The sequence below is a fragment of the Tamandua tetradactyla genome, chromosome 19 (genome assembly GCF_023851605.1).
Source record: "Tamandua tetradactyla isolate mTamTet1 chromosome 19, mTamTet1.pri, whole genome shotgun sequence".
Lineage (NCBI taxonomy): Eukaryota > Metazoa > Chordata > Mammalia > Pilosa > Myrmecophagidae > Tamandua > Tamandua tetradactyla.
The window spans coordinates 69,802,719-69,815,429 of NC_135345.1; the positions used below are offsets into that span (position 1 = coordinate 69,802,719).

Below are 12,711 nucleotides of genomic sequence, written 5' to 3' on the forward strand. Positions count from 1 at the left end.
TCTAATTTTCCATTTCTTAGATTTACTTATGGTTATTGTATTTACCACAAATTCTTTTGTGTTAAAATCTCATTGAGTTGAACAGAATTAAGTACAGAATTATTTAAATCTCTGTCTCTCTCTCTATACACACATAGTTTCACAGACACATATAGAAACAGTGAATATCACAGTCTTACAAAATATAAATATGAAAACACAAAAGTATGTATACATTGTTATAGAACTTAAATAGAGGAAAGTGGTTTTATGGTGGATGATTTTCTTTCCTGTTTCTATCAAAGGAGATGTTTAACTTAAATATAAAAGAAGGTTCATTATCAATCAAGTACATTTTAAATGTGCTAAATATTCTCCAGAAAACTATGCATGTGTCTTTGTATAGAAATAAGAGTAAGAATTTAAATTTTTACTTATTACTAGTCATCAACTCATAAATTTGGCAACATTTCCCTTTTAAAAGGGAAGTGTACAGAGATGGGCCTTTTGTGCCTAAGATGCCTGACTATTGAGATGTAAATAATAACAATTAGGAGATATATTTTAGTTATATTTATCTTTTCTCCATATAGTAAGTATTAATACACTACATGTAGACTAACAAAGTTATTTGTCCTTAAAGAAATGAATAGGCCAAATTTTTCGCTGGTAAATCACAGCAACAAGTCTAGCGCTTGAGATATCACATTTGAGGCCCAAAGATGGAAACAGATGCATCTCTGTTGTCACCAAACTACCATGATATGCTTTGCCCCCTTGTCTACGTGCTGACACAGTTTAAAATAGGTAAATGAAATGTAAAGCAATTTTAAAAATCTAGTAGTTTTATAGTTTTTTTTATATTGCAATTTAAAGTATATCAAAATCAATTACATGACTTTAAAGAAGCAAGGGACAGTTTTAAAAAGACATACTTGGTTTTATTGCATCCAAAATACATTAATAATAATTAATAGTAGCTAATATGCATTGAAAGCCTACTGTGTACAGAACTGCCTTACTAGTAATAACGCATTTAATCCTAATCGTAAAGATGAAGGAGCTAATACACAGAAATGTTAAGTAACTTGTGCAACGGCACACAGCTCATGCATGGCAGAGCCGAGACTCAAGCTTAGACAGCCTGTTTCCAGAGCCTGTACTCTTAAACACTATGTTGTTTTAGATCCCCAAATTCATTCACTCATTTGACTAAATTAAATTCTCTTTTCTTAAAACTTACTGAGACATTTCCTTGCTAATGATAGAAAAATTTGCATAATGCTTAATATATGCCAGGCAGAAATATATGTCCTGCTTTACACAAATCGATTCTCCTGACTTGACATTCTGACCTGTCAGAGAGCTGAAGACTTATAAAAGCACAAGTTACCATACACTGGTATAGATATTTCTAAATAAATAACTGGAGAGCTCATCCCACCAAAAATCTAGAAAAGGAGACTCTGTCCTTTAATCAATCATCTGAATACAACCCTCTGCTATTCTTCGGCCCATCAGTTCTTATTTATCTTCCTTATTATACACATCGAAAAAGATTCTCAAGAATCTTCTTCTTCTCTGTTTTCTGGTCTGAAATCCAATTAATGTATGCCCTCAAATGGCAAGAAGTTGTTTGCAAATACATCAAAAATACTTCTTAGCATTATAACATGCTTTCTAAACTAGTGCTTGGGTATATAACACAGTGTTAATTGCAAGTTCAGATATATTTAAAACAATTTGTAAATGACAACTCTTGTAGGTTAATGATAATGTTCTGCATTGTTAGATATAAATCCACAGCTGTGTTCAAGTTACATTGAAAATTCCATACTCCTCCATATTATCCATCGAATGTCCAGGCATCAATCCTAGGAGACTGAAACAGTGGCTCCTCAAAGAGAAGACTACTTGATTTGTAGCTAAAATCCAAGGTACTATGGCTATTATGTGAGGTAAAATCTTGGCCGTACTGGCAGCTCTTCATATCCTGTGTGAAATGATGTTCCTCATTCTTTACTGTGGGAAACCATTTTTTTCAGGAAGCATCAGAAACAATTTTCCTTGTGAATGAGGAGTTAGTGTTGTTATTTTATTTGTCTTCTTTCATATTAGAGGGAGAACTGAGTCGTGTATACACAAAGACCACTTCATGAAATTAGATTGGTCTGAATCTGAAGTGTTTCTTGACATCCCTCAAAGGCACTGATCCCTAAACCACCTGAGCATGCAGGAGTTTCATTTCCATGTGTCATGGATAAAATTCAGGGACAATTCACATTACACACCAGTCTTCGAGGCAATCCACTCTCGATACCGAGTCACTCTGGTGTAGACTCCAGGTTTTTTGGGGAGACCACATGACTGTCCCCAACTCACTATACCGACTAGGTACCAGATGTCACGCTTATCAGGATAAACCAAAGGTCCACCAGAGTCTCCCTGGAGAAATAGCAAATGCATATTGGAAATCGTCAACTCTGATTTAATTCAGTAGGAAGATCATTGTAATCATCTCTTTTCCATAGGGGGTTAAAAAAGAAATTGGTACATAGAATATGAAGGAGGCTAGAAATGTTTTATATAATGTTTCCTTCAACTGAGTTAAAATTTTGTGTTAAACTCTAAAGTGTTTTTTAGAAAGAGTAGCATTCATTTATGTGGAATAGTTACATTATTTTTGGCTTAGCAACCTTGGATTTATTTTTTAGCTCTATAGATACTTTATGCATGGTTTAGTAACTATATATTTAATATATGTAAATTACATATCATGTTACATTTGAGATTAGCACTTATGGGTATGGATGGGAAAGTATAATGATCTCTTTTGAACACTAATATTAGCTTGGCTATATCTTTATGGATCTGCTCTTGGTCTCCTTTTCCCTTACTCACATACTCCTAATTGATATTTTCTTGCTGAATTTTATATTTGTCTTCTTAAGTCTATTTTGGGGAAAAAGAAGATTAAGTAAGTAAACAGACATACATGTAGAAGTTAAGAGTATGGTCTTTGTAGTTAAACTACCTGAGCTTTAGTCCCAGTACAAATAATCACTGGCTGTGTACCTTAGGCAAGATACTTAATTTCTCTATGCTTCTTTTTATACTCACTTATTCATTCTTATTCCAACCACATATTGTGTCCCACTATGTGTACCAGACATTTTGATGGACGTTATAGATACAAGATGACCAAAGGTCAAGTGTTCTTATGTTGATAGAACTTGTAGTTCAAAGTAAAAGAATCAATATTAAATAAGTCCACAAATAAGTGTAAAATTACAGCTGTGATATATACTATTAAAATATATCATAGGGCAATTTGGCCAGGGAGGTCAGGAAAGTTTCCCCCCCAATGAAGTGTCACTGAGCTGATATCTAAAGAAAGAAGAGTTAACTAAGAAAATGATATAAATGAAATGCCTTGTGGGAAGGTGTAAAAACTCTGTGCCAGGAAGGAACCTAGAATGTGTAAGGGCTTGAAGAAAAGGAGTACTTGAGAGAAGATAACAAGGTGGTATATGGTGAAGCTGTAGAGGCGGGGAGAGACTAATATGTGTGAAGGCCTGTTGGTTTTATTTAGAAGTTTTGTTGCTGTATCTTAAAAAGCCCAAAGATAAACCATGACACGTTTTAAGAGGGAATTTGTCATGATCACGTTAGCATGTTAGAAATAATTTTTCTTTTGTTTGACTGATGCACTAAAGGAGCCTAAAAGTGAATATGAGAAAAAGTAGAAACTAGCTAGATGGCTAATGCAGTGTTCAAGAGAGGTGGGGGGAGGGGCAGAGAAAGGGGAAGACAGAAAGAGAAAGAGACACAAAGAGAGAGAGTACACGAACTGTAATGGAGAGGGATTTAGAAAGTAAAACCCATGGATTTAGGTAATCAGTTGGATATGGGGAGGGGTAGAAAGTTAGAATGGCTTCTAGTCTCTTGGTTTGTTTAACAGAATAAAAAGGGATTCCATTCACAGAAATACAAAACATAGGAAGAGGATCAGATTGAATTCAGAAGGGGTTAAGAGCATGATGTGCAGCATATCAAACTTGAGATGCTTTGAAATATCTAAGTGGAATTGTCAAAGAGGAATTGTATATATGAGTCCAGAGCTCAGGAGAGAGGTAGAGGGTGAGATTTGTGACTTATCTGCGCATAGGTGGTTATTGAAGCTGTCAAGGGAAATTAGATCCCCTAGAAAGAAGAAATAAGGTAAAAAGAGGAACAGGCCTAGGATAAATTAACATTTAATTGCTGGGGCAATTTAAAGAGACAAAAAGTATATAGACAAAGGTACAAGATGAAAATCTTTATAAGGCAAGGAAAGATAGTGTTGCAAGACAAAGTGGTAAGCATTATTAAGTGCTGTTAAGAGGTCAAAAAAGGAGAGGACTGAAAAATATTTATTAGATTTTAAAACGTGAACCTCATTGTTGGGTCAGTGGACACTTTAAGAAGAGCCACTTTGCTGGAGCAATAGGGGAGAAAGCATATTGAATTTTTTTTCCAAATATTCGATGGTAAAGGGAAAAGGTAGTATAGTAGTTGGAGGCATTGTGAAGAAAATTTGTGTTTTTATTTTTTCTAAGTTGTCAGATTTAAATAGGGGAGGATCTCCAAGAGAAATGTACATCATAAAAAGAGAACAAATTACTGCAAGTGTAAACTTCCCAAAAAAAGGCCAAAGAGAATGGGGGTCATTGCAAGTAGGAGGAATTACCTTTAGAGAGTTGGAAAGACAGCAGTAAGTGAGCTTGGGGTATTAGCAAAAGAGTTTAAATAGTGATAGACCATGAAATTTAAGTTAGAGGGTGGGCCACAGTGGCTCAGCAGGTAAGAATGCTCGCCTGCTAAGCCAGAGGACCTGGGTTCGATTCCCGGTGCCTGCCCATGTAAAAAAAAAAAAAGAAGAAGGAAAAGATGAAATTTAAGTTAGATAAGTGGAAGGTAGAAAAAAGAAAAGGGTTATGATATTGTGAGAGAGTAGACAAATCAGTTGTCTCTGAAGTTGAGGAAAGGTTCTATTGTATTTATTCAATTAACAAACATTTGTACAGATACTGTTTTAAGTGTTTGGAATACAACAGTAAATAAAGTAGAACAAAAACTCCCTTGCCTTCATAGAGCTTACGTTTTTAGTTTAGAGGGGGAGACATAATAAATGAGATAAAATTTAATGTGTATTGGATGTTGATAAGCTCTAAGGAGATAAACATAGATGAGAAGGGGTACAAGGAACATATGTGTAGGTTGTGTGTGTTGTGGGGAGTAGTTTGGGATGTAACATAGAGAGTGTGGCCAGGGAAGCAGGAGTACCTTAGGGATAGCAGTCAGAGAGGGAGATTGTTGGGAATTTGTGTTTTTGGAGATAGAGCAGTTTTGGTGACAAGACCCATTGTGTGGCCTGGGACTAGGTGGTTGAAGGAAGTAGTGAAGATCGCCAGAGAGGAGGAGGTGTCAAAACTAGGAATCCAGCATTTAAATGGCTCACCTATGTTAATATTGCAGAGCTTAGAAAGCAGAGGGAATCTACTCCAAGTGACAAGTCATTAAAGGCTGAAGGAGATGAAAGGAATAGCTAGGAGGCAGGGGGACAAAAACAGCATGCATGAGAGATAATAATGAAATTGAATGGCATAGGCTTCAAAGAAGGGGACTTTGTATCCTTTGTTTATTGTTTTGTCTAAAAACCAAAGAAAATAGAGCATAAGAGTAATTGTGTGCAACCAGCAATGGAAAGCAACAGGCCTTAATTTCCTAATTTGTAATATAAGAATAATGATACTTCTGCTTCTATTTCATTATATTAAATAAGATAATGTATTAAAAGTGTGATTAGCTGGGTGCACAGGTGGTTCAGTGGTAGAATGCTTGCTTTCCATGTGGGAGACCGGATTTGATTCCCGGACCATACACCCCCACCTCCAAAAAAAAGTGATTAGCACTTGACTTGATACACAGCAAATACTCAATAAAATCATTTTTATGTTATGATTATTAAAGAAACTTAGCCCTTTGGGAAGTAGACATCACTATTCTCTCTCAAATGAAGTATATGTAAAATTTAGAGACAGCTAATGAGAACTGACATAAAATTTCCCTGGCAAAATTTTAGATTTACCTTACAAGCATCTATTTTTCCTTCCATGAATCCTGCACATAACATTCCTGGAGTTATCATGCCATCATACACATCCTTTCTGTTACACACATCATTGCTTATTGTTTCCACCCTGGCTTGCCGAAGTTTATTTTGCGTGGGTCCTGTTAAACAACAAACAAAACAACAAAAAATCTGTTTTCTTCATACAAGTTCAGCTAAGACAAGGGAGACACATAGATGGGCTATTTCCTAGGAGCAAAAGCCTAAGGTTATTTTACTAACATTAATTGAATTATCACCTAATTTTATTTGCCATGTCATATTGTCTACATGCAAGGGACCATAAACATACATGTCCAATTATTGTATTTGTAAATCTTCAAGGCTTTTGGGCCCCTTACACTGTGTGCACCTTTATGCATTTATTCATGTGATACCCAAGAATGTTTACTACTTTCATCTTGTCCAATCGGCATTTTCCATACGAGAAAACTGAGACCTAGGAAAGCTCATCAATTTTACAAAAGCTTTTCAAATAGGAACTAGAACAAAAGCAAATCAACATTTGCCTTACTTTTGGTAGACTGTTAGTTAGGGGTGTCTCACAGCATGGGAAACAGAGTAGTTGCCCGATACATGCAGAGATTTGAAGACAGATCTCTGAGCAGGGCAGGGGCAGAGGGACAGGATAGAGCACTGGTGAGAATTAGTTGCGAGGTACTGAGGGCTCCAGATTGAAGCTGTCAATAAGCAACCCTGACATGGAGTAAAGGAGGAGAAGACAAAAGTCAGGTTAGAGATGCAAGAAACATTTCAAAATGCATATGGAGTTCTATATAACATAATTCTGACAAGTGAAAAAATGCTACATTTCTCATATGGTTAAGATATAACCATATAAAAAATGGTTATATGGTTTCCTGTTCTTCAGAAAAGCCTTGATAGAACCTTAAACATGTCTTCATTTCTCACTTTGAAACATCCAATCATAATCTGTCTAGCGTTGAGTGAACTTAGAAATCTTAAGAAAAATTTATAGAATTTTTCTTTTTTTTTATTTTTTTAATTGACAAACCCAAACAACATATAAACATGAGCATTCTTAACATATAAACATTCCTTACATGGTGTACAATCAATGGCTCACAATGTCATATAAAATTATTTTAACTGATGTCTTTTAACAATCCTAGAAGTAAGTGCAAAAGAAGAAAACAGATTATAATGACTAACCAAAATGAAAATTTTCAAAATATTCACAAGGCATTTTCAAATATTATAAATCCTCATTAAAACTAGAAAGGATTCAAACAAATGAAAAAGTATCAGTAAAATTGTGGTGTAAAGTATATGTTAAATCAGTAGAATGCAGATCTAGGAAGTATAGAAATAATCTATAAATATTTTCTCCTTTTAAGCCCCGTAGCTTATTGTCCCTTCTAGCACCTCACATAGTCCATTCTGTTCTTCTAGATTAGTCGCTTCTCTTTCTCACCATTGCTCTAATTAATTAATTCAAGAATAAGGATATGTTTCTTTCTGCTTCATTTAAAACAAAAAAACCAGTTTATTCACACACCATAAAATCCATTCAAAGTATACAATGATGGCTGTCAGTCTAATCATGAAGTTGTACGTTCATAACCCAATCAATTTTAGAATATTTTCATTGCTCTGAAAAGAACAATCCAATACCCATTGTACCCCCCTACCACTGACACTTAACACGGTGTGGTACTTTTGTTACAACTGATGAAAGAATATTAAAATATTACTGTTAACTATAGTCGATAGTTTGCATTAGCTGTATTTTTCCCATATACCACCCTATTATTACACACCTTGTAATAGTTATATATATTTGTTTTAGTTCATGGAAGGACAGTCATCATGCACAACAAGACTCACTGTGTTTATACAGTCCCATGTATTATCCTCTAGCATTCCTTGTGGGACATACACAACCCTAAACTTCCCCTCTCAACCACAATAACATGCATAATTCAGTGCTGTTAAATTACAGTCACAACAAGGTGCTACCATCACCTCTATTTCAAAATACTTACAACCAACTTTATTAAAAATGCTGCACAAATTAATCATCAACTCCTCAATCTCTACCCTCATTCTATCTCCTAGAAACCTATACTCTAGATTTTAACTCCATGAGTTTGCTCATTATAGTTAGTTCATATTAGTGAGACTATGCAATATTTCATCTTTTTATTTGGCTTATTTCACTTGACATAATACTCAATGTTCATCCCATGTTGTCACATGCATAAGGAGTTCATTCCTTCTTACGGTTGAATAATATACCATTGTACATGTATACCACAGTTTGTTCATCCATTCATCAGTTGATGGATGCTCGGGTTGTTTCCATCATTTCAAACTTGTGAATAATAACATTGTGTACATTAGTGTATAAATATCTGTTTCTATCCCTATTTTCAGTTCTTCTGTGTATATACCTAGTAGCAATATGACAATTCTATACTCAGTTTCCTCAGAAACTGTTAAACTTTCTTCCACAGTGCTACATCATTCTATATTACCACCAGCAGTGACTAAGTGTTCCTATTCCCCACATCCACTCCAACCCTTGTAGTTTTCATTAAAAAAAATAATGTCAATTCTAGTAGGTGTGAAATGATATCTAATGGTGATTTTGATTTTCATTTCCCTATAGCTAGTGATATTGAGCATCTTTTCATGTGCTTTTTAGCCATTTTTATTTCTCAATAGAAATGTATCTACTCAAGTCTTTTGCCCATTTTTAAATTGGGTTTTCTTTTTATTTTTGAATATAAGATTTCTTTATATATTCTGGATAAGGAATCCTTGTTGGATATGTGATTTCCAAATATTTTCTCCCATTGAATAGCCATTTTTTCATTAATTTATTTTTTCTTTCATTGCTTGTGCTTTGGGTATCAGGTCTAGGAAACCACCACCTGATGCTTCCCTACATTTTCTTTTAGGAATTTTATGGTCCTGGTTCTTATATTTAGGTCTTTGATTTTGAGTTAATTTTTGTGTAAGTTAATAGAGAGGGTCTTCTTTCATTCTTTTGGGTAGTAATATCCAGCTCTTGCAGCACCATTTGTTGAAGAGACAATCTGTTTCCAGTTGAGTGGATTTGTCAGCCTTATCAAATATAAACTGACCATAGGTGTAAGGGTCAATTTCTGAACTCTCAATTTGATTCTATTGGTCACTATATCTATCCTATGCCAGACTGTGCTATTTTGACCACTGTAGCTTTGTAATATGCTTTAAATTCAGGAAGTGTGAATCCTCCAACTTTGCTCTTTTCTTTCAAGATGTTCTTGTCTCTTTGTACCGTTTAGTCTTCTAAATAAATTTGATGACTGGCTTTTCAATTTCTGCAGAGTAGGCTCTTGGAATTTTTATTGGAATTATGTTGAATCTGTACATCAATTTGTGTATTAGTATCTTAATGATATTTACTCTTCCAATCCATGTACATGGAATGTCCTTCCATTTATTTAGGTCTTCTTTGATTTCTTTGAGCAATGTTTTGTAGTTTTCTGTATACAGGTCTTTTACATTCTTGTTCAAATTTATTCCTAGATATTATATTATTTTAGTTGCTATTGTAAATAGAATTTCTTTCTTGATTACCTCCTCATATTGCTCATTACTAATGTATAGAAACTGTTGATTTTTCTGTATTAATCTTCTAACCTGTCATTTTGCTGAATTCATATATTAGCCCCAGTAGCTTTGTTGCTGATTGTTTTTTAACTTTCTCTATATAAGATCATATCATCTACAAAGAGTGAAAATTGTACTTCTTCCTTTCTGATTTGGATGTATTTTATTTCTTTTTCTGTCTAATTACTCTAGCTAGAACTTCCAGCACAAGGTTAAATCACAGTGGTGACAATGGGCATCATTGTCTTGTTCCAGATTTTCGAAGGAAAGCTTTTAGTCTTAACTCCATTGAGTAAATTGTTAGCTGTGGGTTTTCATATGTGCCCTTTATCGTGTTGAGGAACATGATATTCCTATCTTGGTTTTGATCGAGAAGGGATGCTGCATTTTGTCAAATGCCTTTTCTCCATCAATTGAGATGATCGAGTAGTTTTTCATCTCTGATTTGTTAATGTGGGGTATTAATTGATTTTTTTGCATTGAAACACCCTTGCTTACCTGGGATAAAACTCAGTCGATCAGGGGATGCAAGGGTAGTTCAGTGGTAGAATTCTCGCCTGCCATGCAGGAGACTCCAGTTGGATTCCAGGTCCGTGCACTTCCCCCCAAACAAACCAACAAACTAACAAAAATTCAACAAATGGTGCTGCAATAATGAGATATTCACATGGAAAATGAATGAAAAGTGACCCCCCACTATGCAGCACACACACACAAAAAAACCAAAAAAACAACAACTGAGTTGATCATGGTTCTTAATACAAAAGTATTAAAAAATGCACTGTTGGATTCAATTTGAAAATATTTTGTTAAGGATTTTTGCATCTATATTCATTAGAGAAATTTTTCTGGAATTTTCTTTTTTGTACTAACTTTATCTGGCTTCATAGAATGCATTAGGTAGAGCTTCCTTCTTTTGAATTTTTTGGAAGAGTTTGAGAAAGACTGGTATTAATAATTAATATTAATGATTAATAATTAATCATTCTCAGAATGATTGATAGAGTTTACCTGTGAAATCATTTGGTCCTGGGATTTCTTTTTGGGCTGATTTTTCTTTTTTTGGAAAAGAAAAGAATTTATTCACAATCTTGCATGAATGGTGCCTAGCCAAACACAAAATGGTGGTTGGTGTGCCAGACAATAGAATGCCAAAACCGTTATACTTGTGCCTAGCTCTCAGATCCTCCCGTTTTTCTGCTGATTAGATACTCGGGAGGTCACAGTCTATCCAGATAGTCTAACTCATTCAAATTTCTGGCAGAAAGTTTCTGCTTTTGATTATGCTTTATATTTCAATGACCTTGGCCATTACTTAGATTTGTTTCTATCTGTTTGGTGCCAGATCTAGGCTTATGTCAGAAGTGCTCTCCTTCCCTGCCTATAAAACTGGTTTGAGCTAATCTGAAGCCCTTCCCTGTGCCATCTTCTGTGAAAGCTAAACTTAATGTCCTTATGAATTCCCCCACCTTCTTTTTGAACTTTTTAAGTTTTCACATTAGATCAACTTGATCCTCCTCCTTTTCAAATGCCAGAGTGAATGGGATGGCCAATTGGACCAGTGCACAGATCCCTTTCCAGTTCTTGGGTAAAACCGGTTGGAGGATGCCCTTTCCACAGTCCCACCAAAGCTCTGCTTGTGGTATTGTGAAACTGGAGAAATTGCCATTACTATCTTCAGTCACATCCCATGCTTGGGTACTTGAGACCATGGTCCCAAAGTCTAGAGTTGGGCAGATTTTTGATGACTGTTTCAATCTCTTTACTTGTGATTGGTTTGTTGGGGTCTTTCATTTCTTCTAGAGTCAGTGTATGTTGTTAGGACATTGTCCTTTTATCTAAGTTGTCTAGCTTATTGGCATACAGTTGTTCATAGAATTCTCTTATGATCATTATTTATATCTGTGGTGTCAGCAGTAATGGTCCCTCTCTCATTTCTGATTTCATTTATTTTCATTTTTCATCTTCTTTCCTTTTTTCTTTGTCAGTCTAGCTAAGGTTTGCCAATTCTATTTATCTTCTCAGTTAACCAGATTTTGATTTTGTCAATTCTCTCTTGTGCTGGTTTGAAACCTAGAAAATTCAATTTTGTAATGGCAGCCATTTTTCAAATCCCTATTAGTACTGTATTTTGGAAACTTTAATTAGATTATCTCCATGGAGATATGACTCAATCAAGTGTGAGTATTAAACTTGGTTAAGTGTAACATGTCTCCCCCTATTCCAGATGGGTCTCGATTGGTTCACTGGAATCCTTTAAAAGAGGATGCATTTTGGAGAAAGCTTCAGAATGATGTAACCACAAAAAGCATAGAGTCCACCAGCCAGCGACCTTTGGAGCTGAAGAAGAGAAACACCCCCTGGAGAGCTTCATGAAGCAGGAAGCCAGGAGAGAAAGCCAGCAGACTGTCGCTATGTTCACCATGTGCCTTCCCGGTTGAGAGAAAAATGCTGAAAGAAACAAGGTATCTTTCCCTGAATGCCTTAAATTGGACATTTATATATACTTGTTTTAATTGGGACATTTCTTGGCCTAAGAACTGTAAACTAGCAACTTATTAAATTCCCGTTTTTAAAAGCCATTCCATTTCTGGTATATTGCATTCTGACAGCTAGCAAACTAGAACATCTCTACTGTTTTTTGGTTTCTTTGTTTGTTTTTTTTTTAATTCTCAACTTCATTTATTTCTGCTCTAATCTTTGTTCTTTATTTCTTTCTCCTTGCTTTGTGGATAGTATGCTATTTTTTTTCTACATCTTTGAAATGTGTAGTAGTTAGGCTTCCATTTTAGTTCTTTCTAATCTTTTTACTATAAATTTTTTAGGGCTATACATTTCTGTCTCAGCACTGATTTTGTGTTATCTCATAAGCTTTGATATGTTGTGTTCTCATTTTCATTCATCTTCAAATATTAATTCTCTTGCAATTTCTTATTTGA

General features: G+C 35.0%; 1 protein-coding gene across 1 annotated transcript in view; it reads right to left on the reverse strand.

Annotated features, from left to right (window-relative positions):
• Positions 1-2,262: 2,262 nt before the first annotated feature.
• LOC143663415 (transmembrane protease serine 11F-like) overlaps positions 2,263-12,711 on the reverse strand; it is a 62,714-nt gene continuing 52,265 nt past the window's right edge. The window contains exons 9-10 of the mRNA XM_077137093.1: positions 6,110-6,252; positions 2,263-2,424 (exon numbers count right to left, since the gene is read on the reverse strand). Of these exons, the coding sequence (XP_076993208.1) occupies positions 2,263-2,424; positions 6,110-6,252 (305 nt within the window). The remainder of the gene's footprint in view (positions 2,425-6,109; positions 6,253-12,711) is intronic.